Source organism: Cryptomeria japonica, chromosome 2, assembly GCF_030272615.1.
Source record: "Cryptomeria japonica chromosome 2, Sugi_1.0, whole genome shotgun sequence".
Taxonomy (NCBI): domain Eukaryota; kingdom Viridiplantae; phylum Streptophyta; class Pinopsida; order Cupressales; family Cupressaceae; genus Cryptomeria; species Cryptomeria japonica.
Window position 1 is genome coordinate 177,607,669 of NC_081406.1, and position 14,156 is coordinate 177,621,824.

General features: G+C 36.4%; 1 protein-coding gene across 1 annotated transcript; it reads right to left on the reverse strand.

Moving 5' to 3' along the window:
- Window positions 1-8,637: 8,637 nt before the first annotated feature.
- LOC131859636 (patatin-like protein 2) lies at window positions 8,638-10,390 on the reverse strand. The gene is made up of 7 exons (XM_059213620.1): window positions 10,259-10,390; window positions 9,975-10,165; window positions 9,704-9,878; window positions 9,459-9,620; window positions 9,293-9,358; window positions 8,949-9,170; window positions 8,638-8,826 (listed from the first exon to the last, which is right to left on the reverse strand). The coding sequence occupies exons 1-7, from the start codon at window positions 10,388-10,390 to the stop codon at window positions 8,638-8,640; spliced, it is 1,137 nt and encodes a 378-aa protein (XP_059069603.1).
- Window positions 10,391-14,156: the final 3,766 nt, after the last annotated feature.

The following is a 14,156-nucleotide window of genomic DNA, read 5'->3' on the forward strand; positions in this document are numbered from 1 at the left end:
TTGCGGTATATTGAATCATGTTCTTGGTGATTCGGTAGCTGACTGAGATAGAAATAGAGCATATTGTAGAGTGAGTGTAGTCAGAGATCTTGTGCTTAATTGGAACTTATTTTTGCATTGTTAGATGCCATTTCAAAGTTCTTTAATTGTATTTCCTCATTGTAATGAAATTGTAAGTCAGTGAGACTTCCCTCAAGGTTGTAGCCTTTTGGGTCATTGTAATTGAGAAGTGAGATCTAGGCAATGAGCCCAAATGCAAGTGCATTCCCCATCTATGTAATACTTATGTCTCCTGTTCATAGTATATGAATATTGTGGGTTCTAGCCCCACCATGGTTTTTCCCTTTCCAGGTTTCCACGTAAAAATTCTAGTGTTGTGGATTTGTGGTTATTTATTGCTTGCTTAAGTTCTTTACTGTTATGCATTGCTAACCGATGGATAACGAATAAGTTTATGAATTTGATTTTTGACAAAATACTGATTCACCCCCCCTCTCAATGTTCCTTGATTCTAACAATTGGTATTAGAGCCTAGTACCTCTGAGGAAGCTTAACCATTTGAGGAAGTTCCAGGAGATTGATTCAATGGATTCTAGTTTTTAGAGACAACTCAGTGTAGCACTTGAAGATCTTGATGCAGCTAGAAATAAGATCTATACCTTGAAGAGGAACCTGAATGCTGTTGATGATTTCATTAATGACCTGAAGGATTAAGCAAACATCTCTAGAGAGAAGAGGAAGGAGTTAATGAACAAGCTAAAGGAGAAAGAAGATCAGATCATGGAATATTAGGATAAAGCAGATGGAGTCAACAAGCTTGAAAGAGAGAATTCTACCTTGAAGAATGATATGCAATCCATTGTAATGAGACTAACTATGGAGATAGAGGACCAGAAGAAAAATGAAGAAAATACGGCACAATCATTGAAAGAAAGAGCAGATGAATGCTGCAGGCTTACCTATGAGAATGATCAATTGAAGCTTGAGCTAACACAATCAAGGAATAATGGTCAAGAACTTGAAAGACAAATTGCTACCTTAAGGGATGAACTTGCTACAACTTATGAATACAAAGACAAATTCAAAGCTATCTCAGCAAGGCTTGATGAGATGATGGAAAGTTAGAGGCATGGAAATGAAATACGAGGACTTTGATTTGAGAAAGGTGAATCCTCCGGATCTGGACAAGGCAATGCAAAACCTGATCAAAAGAAGAGAAAGAATCCTCCGGTAAGACAACCTAATGCTCATAAATTCAATGGTAGATGCTTTACTTGCAATAAGTTTGGTCATATGGAAAATCAATGCAGAAGTAGGATGAATAATAGAATGAACAACATGAATAATGTTCCTACCTTTATCGGTCAGTGTTTCATATGCAATAATTTTTGTCACAAGTCAAATGTGTGTAGAGTAGTAATGAATAACTTCCAAAACAAAAGATGCTATGCTTGTGGGATGTTTGGACATATCTCTAATCAATGCAGTATGAGACCAAATCAAATTAACTTTAGACCTAAGAAAAATAATATTTTTTGCTAAGAATGCAACAAAATCGGTCACATTGCAAAGTACTGCAAAAGTAAGAACAATGCTTTGGTAGATAAGAGTAACTTAGACGAGAAAGGAAAAGCAAAAGTAGAAGAGATCAAGGAGAAGAATGAGAAGATGTGGTAAGAAAAGATGAATCTAGAACTGACAATGGGTCTACACCTGAATCCGGTGTAGGATTTTCATCCAGTAACTAGGACTTTATGCCTTAGGGAGAGCCTTTCATGCAGATTCTAAGAACCTCCTCTTTGGTGGTTTGCAATCGATTTTGGAAGATTGCAGAAGGCTTGAATCATGAGTGTAGATGATATTCAAAACTTTCTAAGAAGATTTGGTGATCCGATATGCGATTTCATGAAAATCATGATAACCAGTGGCTGCATTTATTACAGTGGAAAATTAGGTTTTTGAAGGATTAAAGTGTATTTTGAAGTTTCATTTGTTACAATGCGATCAAGAAAGTAGAATAGAGAAAAGAGAAAAGAAATTTGGTGGTTCCAACAACAATTTCAGCAACTCCAAAGTGAATTCCCGCGCCCTTTTGTGAAGCAAGGTATTTTTCTGTTCAGGCTTTTAGTTTTCTGCAAACCCTAGCATTTAAAATTACTTCAACTTCTGGTGTTGTTACCCCATTGGTGGTTGAGATTAGGGATAGGGATCAACTAGTTTTGAAGAAACACCCTTTTAAGTCAGTTGAGGATGATCTAGAAAGTGTTTTTTCATCTGCGCCTTATGGTGTTCTCCACAACAAAGACATTAGGGCTTACATTCAATGGGATCTTGAGGAGCTTGGAAACATAGGTATGTTGGATCTTTACAACAAGTATTTGGCTGATGGTTTGGGAAATTTGAAATTTGAATACAAGGTGCTTCAAGACAAGGGTTTCTTGTAGTACATAATGAGTTATATGGCTTGATAGGCCACATAAAATTACCAAAGAGGTGATTCGAGGTGTAACCAGCCTAGCTAAAACCGGTGATGTGCCCAGTCTAAGGAAAGTGTCAAATGAAATAGTCATAGCCATCATAGGATCTAAATTCGACAGCAGGGTAATGATCATTAATGATATCCCGGAGAATGATGTTAAGTTTGCATCAATAGTAGTCTCTTACAAGGTTTACTAATCCAACAGGTACAACTCTATCTCCGTTACTATTATTTACTCTTCATACCAGATGCTTAAGGATGACAAAAGATATGGCTTGTGCACTGCCCTCCTGAATGAATTATTGAGAAATCTAAAGAAGGTCAAACAAGACAAAAAGCACACATTTAAATATGGTACACTTCTTATTTGTCTAGCCTTGTACTTATTGAATGAGATACTCAGTATAAAAGGTAAGGTCCAATGGGCCTATGATAGACCAATAGCTATGTATATCAAAGAAGGATTATGGGGTGTTTGAGATGCAACAATGAGGATATCTTCTCTCTAGGGATATTTGAAAACCTTCCAAGCTGCAATGAAGAACAAAGAAAGGATCCCAAAGGAGGTGGTTGAAAAATATGAGCAAAGCATTTGTTTCATGATCGATAAGGATCAATGTCTAATAGAAGAAATGGAGTAGTATGGATCATGCCCATGGGATATGAAGTTGATTCTGTTACACTTGAGGCATATGCCCAACATCTATTGAGTTAACTAGTGGATCCAAAGGAAGGAAAATTTGGTACTTTCAAAGGGAAAGACCTCAATTTGCACATGCAATTCACTACTCCTACCTTAAAAAGAAAAGTTACTAAGATGGTAGAGGAAGTGGTAGTTTAGATGGGTTTCACTTGGGAGGTGGTGAAGAAAGCAAGGGAAAGTCATGTGTAGAAAGAGACTAATTCTGCTCCTGCTTTGGTAGCCCAACCTGCAAAATCTAGCCCATCCATAAAGGGTGTATTGAAGAAAAAGCAGAAGCCTAAAAGAACCTATGTTGCAGTATCTCTAGTAGCCTCGGAAACTGAATCTGAGGAGGAAGCAGGAAAGGTGAAAAAGAAAGGAGAATTTGTGAGAGTGGTGAGGAAGCTATAGACCAGTGGAGCCCAACAATCCAAGAAAGTAAAATCTGATCCTGCTCCTACCAGAAGATCCAAAAGAGGTAGGCAAGTCAAAAGTCAACTCGACAAAGACCTTGAGTCTGGCAACATATAAGGTAAGTACATAATTGTTACTCCACTATCAACATATCAGTTGATAGATGAAATAATAGTGGATGACAATTTAAAGAATCTTGGAGCATACTTTGAGAATTTTGATGAACGTGATAAGAGAAAAGTTGAAGAAGCAATTGTACTATATTTACACAACTTTAGTAAGACATTGATTGAATTAGAAAAAGACCATTCCAAAAGATTTGTATAATCTAATTGATGCAAGAAGAATGACTACAAGTAAGATTGATAGGGAGATGAAGGAAAGAGAACTTGTAAATGTCTATACTTGCATTACTCATGATGAAGTCAAGAGACTCATTGAAGAGGCAAAGAAGAAGGAATTTAGAAGTAAAAATAGGATTAAAAAATTGATGATCGAAAATGTGGAGGAGGTGAGGAAAGAAACAAAGGATATATGGAAAAAGATAATTCAGGATGACTCACTATACAAGGATGCATTCAAGTCATTTTATCTGGAAGAGAAGCAAAGTGTTTTCAGAAGTCAAAAGGTTGAAACTCAGTTTGAGGATCATCTGGAAGACTAGGATATTACTCCACTTAATGTTGAGACTCTTGATGGTCCTTCAGTGGTGGATAGCTTTGCAGCCCCGAAAATCCAACAAGTTGATACTGTACCAAATGACAACACCTATGCAATAGATAAAGGGGATAAGGGAGAGAAGAAGGATGTTGAGACAATAGAAGCTAAGGTTGACAAAGGCAAAGGCATAGCTAATTCGGCAATTTTCACTCCTCCAATTACAAGTACCCCGCCTCAGATTTCTATTTATCTTGATGGTTTTGTTGATCTTGGAAAGATGTCACCTGTAAAAAAGCTCATGCTTGCCAGTACAAGCCCAAGCTAGCCAAGATCAAGTGAAGTCAGAAATTGAAGATAAAAGACTAACTTTGATGTCTATAGATGTTTTACAGAAGGTGGACCCTAATGTATAGTTAGATTCAAATAACAGCCCCTCCGGTAGATTGTTACAATTGATTAATAGTGTAAATAGCAATTTTGATTCTTTGGAGAAGACAACTACACATAAAGTTTTGAATAAATTCAAGGATGTTAGGAAGCAAATATTCTGGAAAATGATTGAAGATGATAGAGTCAGAATAAATGAGAGACTGTAGATTATTTCTGACACATTGTCAGAAGCCAGAAAATTGTACAAATCTTGCCTAATTTTACTTGTTCATTGTAGATATTGATAAGCAAAGAGGTGTTTGCCAAGGAAAGCTTGCTGGCATTTCTCAGTCCTTTGATCCTAATGCAACTCTAACCAGAAGTATTGAAGGGCAGATTATAGCCCTAAATGATCAAATCTCAAGCCTTCAAGCGGGCAAGGAGAAAATTTTGAGAAAAGTAGGTGAACTTCAGAACTTGATTGCCTCCTGGTTGGACACCATATTAAACAATAAGGTGGATTGTATGAAGGAGATGACCCGTCCTATACCATCTAATCTGAGAGAGTTCAAAATTCATGGCATTGTATTTAGTGCATTTATCACAGTTTTGGACAATTTGAAGACTAGGTGAGATACTCAGCTAGGATTTTTGAAAACTACTTATGCTGATATCTTCAAGTATTTATAAGTATCTCTGTTTTGGACAACACCTCATCTTTGGCATTGTTGTCAAAGGAGGAGAAAGATGATGAAAAATGTACAATATTGGAGAGTGGAATTCTTTGTCTAAAAGGGAGCCTTAGAGATTATTTTAATTCTTTTGAACCGGTGTTCAGTGCTCAACACTTAGTCATTTTTCACAAGTGTTGCCATCAATGCCAAAGGGGGATATTGTTGGCAATTGACACTCATTCGGTAATTTTTGATGCTTGATTATTGGTTTAGGGTTTTCAGTGATGGCAAGTCCTCATGGAAATCCAATCTGGCGATTGCAATTCTCCCTATCTGGAAGCATGTGTTAACCAGTATTTTAGGTAGCATAGAGCACTTTTGGGTCTGGAAGTTTTCCGGTAATTACGGTGCATTTAATCATGTTCTTGTTGATTGGGCCAATTTAGAAACATCATTTTATTACTCTTTTGATGATTTGAACTTATATTTTTGGCTCCGGTCAAGCCGGCATGTGACTACACATTACATTTCTGGAAGCCGATTTGGAGGAGATTATTTTTGATATGACCGGATATATAAGATTGAGTTGGTGATTGGTTTTTAGAGTATTCCTATTGTGGCGATCCGTTTTGGTGTGATTGAACGTAGTTTCATGTGCACATTTGATTCCTAGGTGATGCAGTAGTTGACTGAGACAGAAACAGAGAATATTGCAGAGCGAGTATAGTCAAAGATATTGTGCTTAACCAGAACTCATTTTTGCATTGTTAGATGCCATTTCAGAGTTCTTTAATTGTATTTCCTCATTGTAATCAAATTATAAGCCAGTCAGACTTCCCTAAAGGTTTTAGCCTTCTCGGTCATTTTAATTGAGTAGTGAGCTCTATGCAGTGACCCTGAATGCAAGTGCATTCCCCATCTATGTAATATTTATGTACTCTTGTCCATGGTATATGAATATTGTGGGTTCCAGCCCCACCATTTTTTTTCCTCTCCGGGTTTCCATGTAAAATTTCGGTGTTGTGGATCTGTGGTTTATTCATTGCTTGCTTATGTTATTTACTGTTATAGATCGCTAACCGGTGAATAAAGAATAATTTTGTTAATTTGATTTCTGGTATAACACTGATTAACCCCCGCCCTCTCAGTGTTCCTTGACTCTAACAAGATAATTTTAGATGCTCAATGATCTATCTTTTTGTTTCACTTCGAGATAGCTCAAATCCAAGGAGATTGGGGCAAACTAATAGACAACTTATATATAGGTTTGGCATTGTTTTAGAGGAGAATTAGAGACTGATTTTTGAAGGTTGGCTTCTATAATTCTCCCTCGCTTCAATAAATTTAAATTATTTGGAGGAGGGCAGACAATCTCAAATTTCAAACCACTAATAGTTGTTAATACATTAAACAATCATTGAAAAATTAAAGATCTGTTAATCAAAAGCCTATACTATTGCTTTGTGGATCTTAGAAAGGCATAAACAACTTTTATCAGAGAAGCTCCATGACTTAAGTGTCATGCCAACACGTTATTTACCATTGTTTAAAAACAAGACTAATATCTACTAGTTTTAAATGTGAAGGATATATTGGAAAGATCCTTGGCTGTTATTAATTTGAGTGGTAGTCACCCTTGTGATGATAATTTTTTTAAGAGAAGCTAGGAAAGTGCTAAATTTGACAAGACATGATAAAGGCCTTCAGTTCAGAGTACCATTGGTGTCAAAAAGACCTTTTTTCATCTGCTCTTTGAATGGTCAAGTTGGAATGATTTGTGCAAATCCACTAAAGGGAATGTATAATTATTTTTTATGTGATCTTTACCCTTGTCAAATTTTATTCATAACCAACATCATTGCAGGGACAATTGATACTTTAATTTCGTTATGTGATTCGTTATCTCTATGCAATTTGTATTTTCTGTTTAATCTGCTGTAAGTTTAAATTTTTTTGTTTGCTTAACATTCTCATCTTGAAATATTTCTCCCCATTATTACTGCTCCGGCCACATTGCTTCCCATATTTTACGAAAGGAATATTTAAGCACACATTAGCTGTGTGGCTCACCAAAACCCTGAAATGTTTTTTTATTAAAAGCTCTACACAAAAATTCTAGCATAAGGTGTGACTGGAATGGAAGAAAGAAGTTCAGATGTTTATTCCAACACCATGGCCAGTGGAATGGTCATTCACAGAAAGTACAGAAGATGCGCTGTGTTTATCCCTCAACTACTTCATTATGTGATTCGTTATCTCTATGCAATTTGTATTTTCTGTTTAATCTGCTGTAAGCTTAATTTTTTTCTGTTTTCTTAACATTCTCATCTCGAAATATTTCTCCACATTATTGCTGTTCCCGCCACTTTGCTTCCGAGATTTTACGAAAGGAATTTGCAAGCACACAAATATGTTTCCAAGATGGTAGAGGGGAATCATCACTATTTAATAGCTCTGCACTGCGGACTGAACATGAATGATCTGATGTTAAGTGATTGACTTTAAGCTTTCTCTTGATTAAAAAATTTGGATAAAATAAGAAATTTTAAAATTTTTTTTTTCAAATTTGAATTGTTTTAAATGAATCTATTATTTATAAAACTAGTTGAATGAACATAATAAGGATAAGACTGGATACCCTCAATTTTTGATTTCTTATCATAATTGATTGATCAAGTATTAAATGTTTTAGGCATCCAAATAATACTGACTTCAAATCTTCTATAATTATAAATACTATTAAAAACCAAACAAATATCATAATAACATCTATATTTTTTAATCCAACGATAATACAAACCATTCCCCGAATACAGTGTTATTAGTAAAGAATACAATAATAAGACAATTCCTTGAAGAGGCCCAACTAAGTGCTGTAGGGAACGTTTATGCATCCACTCCAAGCACTTTTGGAACGAATATAAAACTTACATTGCCTTGTTGTCCACAACTGCAACGCTATTAATATTTGGAGAACATAAAATAATAATTTAGCTATAAAAAAAAACAGAATGAAATGGCATCTATTAGTTGGCAAAAACACAGCTAAATCTTGAATTGCTGTGTTTACCATTACACAAATCAGCTGTGTGGCTCACCAACACCCTGATATGTTTTTTAATTAAAAATTATACACAAAATTCTAGCGTAAGGTGTGATTGGAATGGAAGAAAGAAGTTCGGATGTTTATTCCAACACTATGGCCATTCATAGAAAGTGCAGAAGATGCGCTCCGTTTATCCCTCAACTTCTTCTCCTTGGAGAGTCATTCAGCCATTCTGGCAAGTGGAAATGATAGTTATGGTGAGAACAAAAGGATAGGAAACTAGGATCTGAAAATACAAGGAAGAGTTAGAGAGTTATAGGAGATACTTAGTCAATGCCATCCTGTTTGTGCAGTCGTTCTTCACTGTCTCAGGACGCCCAGTCTCCAAATTTAAACTTCTAATAGGCTTATCCAATAGTTCCTGGCCTTTCTTCACAAGATTCCTCAGGTTCTCGTCCGTACTGAGGTCCATCTTTGCTTCGCTTCCTTTTAGTTGCCATTCCTACAGTATGAAAGCCCACATGTTAACCATACAGAAAATTATAGCAGAAACATGGTCTGTAGAATTATAGATCTAGAGGCCTTATCGTTTCAAGGAACATTATTGGAAACTATGAAAAAGACCTGGATTCTAAGATAGTTTTCTTTGACATGATGGAGCATCAAAGCTGTATGAATGTTGACCATGTCTGAACTTGCATTCATGATAGATTCTATGAGAGGCGTTCTTCCATCGTGAGTAATCCACTTCAAGCTTCCCCATGTGGCAGCCTTTTTTGCGTCCCATTCAATACCCTCTTCTAATCCCGTTCCAAGAGAAAGTACAATAAAGTGGTCAAGGTGCTCCTGTAAATAACAACCTCTGGTTAACATAGTTGAGCTTCTAATTAATATTTCCCAGCATCAAGCATTCGTTTTATATGAGATGTTTATTCTAAATAGTATCAAAATACGATACAATACAATACCTTTTTGTCGACTATTCTTGTATCCTGATGAACTGCTCGAGTGACTAAGTTCATTGCTATCAAGGTCTGCATAATTAGAAAATTGTTGTGAGACCCTTATAATAGTTTATTGATGTGAAATAAAAATCTGATCAAAATCTCTACTCATGATACAAGCAGGCATTACAGGATTATTAGCCGCTACTCCTCCATCTACTAAGTTAAAAACTTGGGTCTTTCCGTCACTGGAATTTGTTGTAAACTGGTGAGATGGAAAATAGGTAGGAGCTGCAGTTGTGGAGAGGCATACGTCCATTAGATGTGGATTCTTCAGCGGATCTACTTTCGCCTGCACATATCATCGTAAGAATCATCCTCGTCTATTCTTCATCTTCATAACTCAAGATCATCCTATAAAATAAAATGAAATACCTCATGACTGGCGAAAATTGTAGGAAACTGCGTCTTGATATCGAAGGTGGGTATCACCAGGTTAGTAGCCGTATCACACAGCCGTCTTTCGTGAAATTTCTCTTGTTCTAAGATATCGACCAGATGTTTGCCATTGTATTTGGGACCAAAAATGCCGTGAAAAATATTCCATTTGCTACAAGTCCAACAACACGAGAAGTTTTGCGTAAACACAACAAATATTTGGTGCTAGAGAATTTTACCACAAATATTGCAATCACTTGCTACTAACCTTGGTTGAGGAAATATCAAACTCGCATTCTTCAAGTAGAAATCTTCAATTTTCTGGGTACTAAAAGGACGATTGTGTTTGTGGTCATTCGGGTCTGGAGTGGCTAACATTGTGGTGATGAGACCTCCAGTGCTGGTACCTGCCATTATATTGAAATAATCTGCTAGTCTGGCATCTTCCCCATCCAATTTCTGATAAAAACGAAGCATTTCAGTAAGTAATACATTTGTGCAAATAAAACTATATGAATTGTGCAGCTAAAGAATACAATTTATAAACTGTACCTGCAACTGCTTCTCTAAGAATTTGAGCAATTGCATAGGAATAAGACCCCGTACTCCTCCTCCATCGACACTCAGGATTCTAGCACCCACGTCCCCCGAGACATCGATTGGAAGAAGCTCCTGATTCGACATCGATTGCAAGAATTGGAAGAATGTATGGACAGACTTACAAGGAATTAGCTATATTGAATTTGCCCCTACAATAACTATGCATATATAGAGGATGGATGGAGGTTACAAGCACATGGTACATGGCTCTATATAAAAACATGTTAAATAATCATTATGAGGATATATAAACACATGTTAAATAATCATTATCCATCGGTCTGCGAGCAGCCCGAAAATGCCATAAACAAACCTTTCTTTTCACGTCTCCACCTTGTCATCATCGAGAATTTAAATTAAATTATGTTTAATGTGACATTACACTGTTCTGGGGTCTTTTTCGTTTCCTAGCCGCCGCCTATCTGGTAAAAAATATTTTGCCGAATTACACTGTGTGTCGTGTTTCAATTTTATTTGACTTATAAAGTGGGACAGTTACGTGTTTCCTTAAAAATTACCTTGATGCCATGTATTCCTATTAAGATGAATCATGCGCACTATATATTTTTGTCTTTAGCATTTGAAGTCGAGTAAATTGATATAAACATGATTAATGATGCCTATTTTAGTCTTTAGGATAAATGAAATTATTTTGTAGCTTCTCCTAAGTTCACAATATAGTAATACAAAAAATTTCTTAATTACAAGAAGTTCTCTATATGTATACACTAGTAAACTATCATGAAATTTTGATCCAAATATATATATGATGTTCATCGAATTTGAATATATATTTAGTTGTTGGAACATTGTAGAATTAAGTACTTGTATTTAGATTAATTTTGAATAGCCACGCGATTGTTAATAACACTAACAAATTGAAGATCAACAAAATAAAATTAATAGGGTTTACCTCTAAGAGTGTGCTACGTAGCTATAAAAAAGGTATGCAACCCTCTTTTTATCCTTCTTTCTTCCTTCACTTTGTAACAAACCATCCATCCGACCCCTCAAAAAAATTAAAACACCCCTTTTAACCTTTACCTCAAGTGTCCTAAATGCAACCAAAGGCACATTGGTTGGGATATCAAAAATTGCCTAACAACCTTAATTTTCTCAATTTACCCCCTATTAGAATTGACTTCCGAGGTAGCTTAAGAGATACAAATTTTCTACACATTTAAGAAACCCAAAATAATGTTAACAACGGGGCGAAGGCTCTTGCTTTAGTGTTTGGGAGAAGATTGGCAATCAAATAAAGAGTTAGGAATCTTAACATAGAGGGGGACTTTATGTATATGATCTCTGCACTTAAAAAGCTAGATGCTCCAAGCTGGAAAATTAGGTGTATTAAGTACGAGCCCTGGAGTTTATTACTAGTGTTTGAAGCATAAACTATATCACATTGTTTTAGAGAAGTCAAAACCGTGGTAGATGCCTTGGTGAATAAGGGTTGTAGACTTCTTGAAGGTTATATTTTCTTCAATCATATTGAAGCTAATGAGGAAATCAACCTAGCTTTGGCTTTGGCTCGGGGCATGTCAAATTAATTATTATCTAGCTTTCTTGTTTTTGTAGATTTGTTGGATTTTGCTCTTCATTCCATTATCCCGTGCTTTCATAGATGATGTCAACAATGTTCATATAGGAGGATTGTAGATGGCATCCACCTTTCTGTTGGGAGCACTTCTCACCTGGTGGCACTCATTGTTGTACTTTTAAGGAATAAATGTTAAATGCACTGCCTTAACCTTCACACAAAGTTGTTGACGCCATGAAAATTAATTTGGAAAATGGTAATCGTAAATATTTTGAAGGAGAATTAGGTTTGTCTTCAGAAATAATATCCCCAGTTGCAGCGGATAAGATCTCAGATGTCTTTTATGTCATTAATCACCTTCTCAAAAGAAAAGCTTACTCAGTAAAGATACTGATGGGTCTGTGTCTTCTCAAATTCGATGAACAAAACTTTCTAGGGACAAGTCTCTCGTCGATCAGGTTGGGGAGAGTAACCTCAATTTTGAATACTTTATACTTTCATGAAAAATCATTTTTTTGGTCTCACATGGCTTAGATTTCGTTGGTTTTTGGGAAGCAAGAAATATTAAAAAATCTATTTTAATTTGACACTCTTAGCTTGCCCTTTTCTTGAAATTATATATGTTTATGGCCATTTGTGTATCTCACTCGTATAGGTTTGGGCCTTCTATATATGTTTAGAATGCTGTCAAATAATTATTTTTTAATAACCCCAATTTTTAATAGTTTACGTTTTCATGATAAAGTGTTGTTTGTGTCTCACATGACTCACGTTTCGTTGGATTTTTGGGAAAAAAGAGATATAGGAATCTACCATAATAAAAAACCACCTATAGGGATCTACAATTCCACAAACAATGCAACAATATGGCTAAAGTGGCAGTTGTTTATTATGGGTTGATCATGGCCAGGAAAAAGGGACTTAAGTGTGCCACTATTGAAGGTGACTTAAGAAATACCATCACGATGCTTAGGAAGGAAACAAAACCGGATTGGAAAATTAATTCTCTCATTGCCAAGTGTCACGAGCTCCTTCCCTTTCTAGGAGACGTCAGGTTTTGTGGCATGAGATGGGAAGGCAACTGTGTGGAAGATAAGTTGGTGGGGATGGGCATGCATGTTAATAATTTTAAAATATGCATCCACTTGCATGAAATATCGGTGGACGCTCGTCCCACGATCCTGAAGGACTCATCAATTAATGATGCATAATCTCAAAGTTGGATTTTTTGAAATTTTCCACCTTGCCATTTACTTTCCTTGTTGGTTAAGTTGGTGAGATTTAAAAATCATTGATGGTACTACCTACCACTATATTCCCCAAGCTTGTCAGTTCCTCAACTTGGTTTTATATCTTGCAACTATGGGTGGCTATTTGATTTAGACTAAACCTGATAATTACTCCAAATTCAAAAATAATGAGGAGGTGTGGGATAGGGTGATTAAAGGGAACCTATATAATTATGTTGAATGGATGACTAGCCATGAGTCTAAGCTCTCTCTTAATTTTGTTAATGCTTGGGACAATAGGAATGTGAACAATGGCAGTGTTAATTTTGTGGTTTTGACAAGGACTTCTAGGAAGGTGACAAGGTTGGACCTTGATGATGTGTCCTTCCCAAAAAATCCCGAAGGGAATTACGAGGATGACTTTGATCAGCTTTTTGAACGGAGAGAGGGAGTTTTCAAGCATCAAAGTGGCTACAACAGGGATGATCTCCTCTGCATTAGGAAGGATGTGGCTTTGATGGTAATGAATTACTTCACCTTGGATGGTAAGAAAAGAAGCTTCCATATGTAGACTTTTCCGATGCTATCATCTCCAGTATGGGGTATGAATGAATTTCCCCTTCTGGATTATGTCTTATTTTTCTCAATCTATTTGCAAATCCATGGAAAAGGGCAAACCCCCTCTCCACGATGGTTGTATATGGAGAGTGTATAGTTTCTACTTGCCTTTGTCCCCCTCTATTGGGGTCCCTTCCATTGCGGCTGGGTCTACCTCTGATCCAAATCTGAATATTTACCTTATTGTTACCCCGTCTAATTTTGTAGAATAGATTATGCCTCACTCTAGTTCTAAGTTTCCCAATAGGAAAAACCCTACTATAATTGCCAAATTTAGGGGCATTGTTACTACCAAGATGTGGGTGTCCAGTTTCAGATACAACAAGATGTGGTTAACGAGATTGTTCATTCTGGCTCTAAGTCTCTATCCTCGGAGGATTTAGGCTCCTCGGATAGCTTAAGGGCGGATTCGTCCCTTGCTAAGATTGAAGGAAACCCTAGTCCTCCCCCTTAAACCTCCCTT

What these genes read in the sequence shown, in the direction of transcription:
- LOC131859636 (XM_059213620.1), bottom strand. Translation starts at nt 10,390, where the DNA reads ATGTCGAATCAGGAGCTTCTTCCAATCGATGTCTCGGGGGACGTGGGT. An exon ending in TCTTAGAGAAGCAGTTGCAG is followed by an intron (nt 10,166 to 10,258) that starts GTACAGTTTATA and finishes CGTTTTTATCAG; the next exon opens with AAATTGGATGGGGAAGATGC. An exon ending in TTGATATTTCCTCAACCAAG is followed by an intron (nt 9,879 to 9,974) that starts GTTAGTAGCAAG and finishes TTGGACTTGTAG; the next exon opens with CAAATGGAATATTTTTCACG.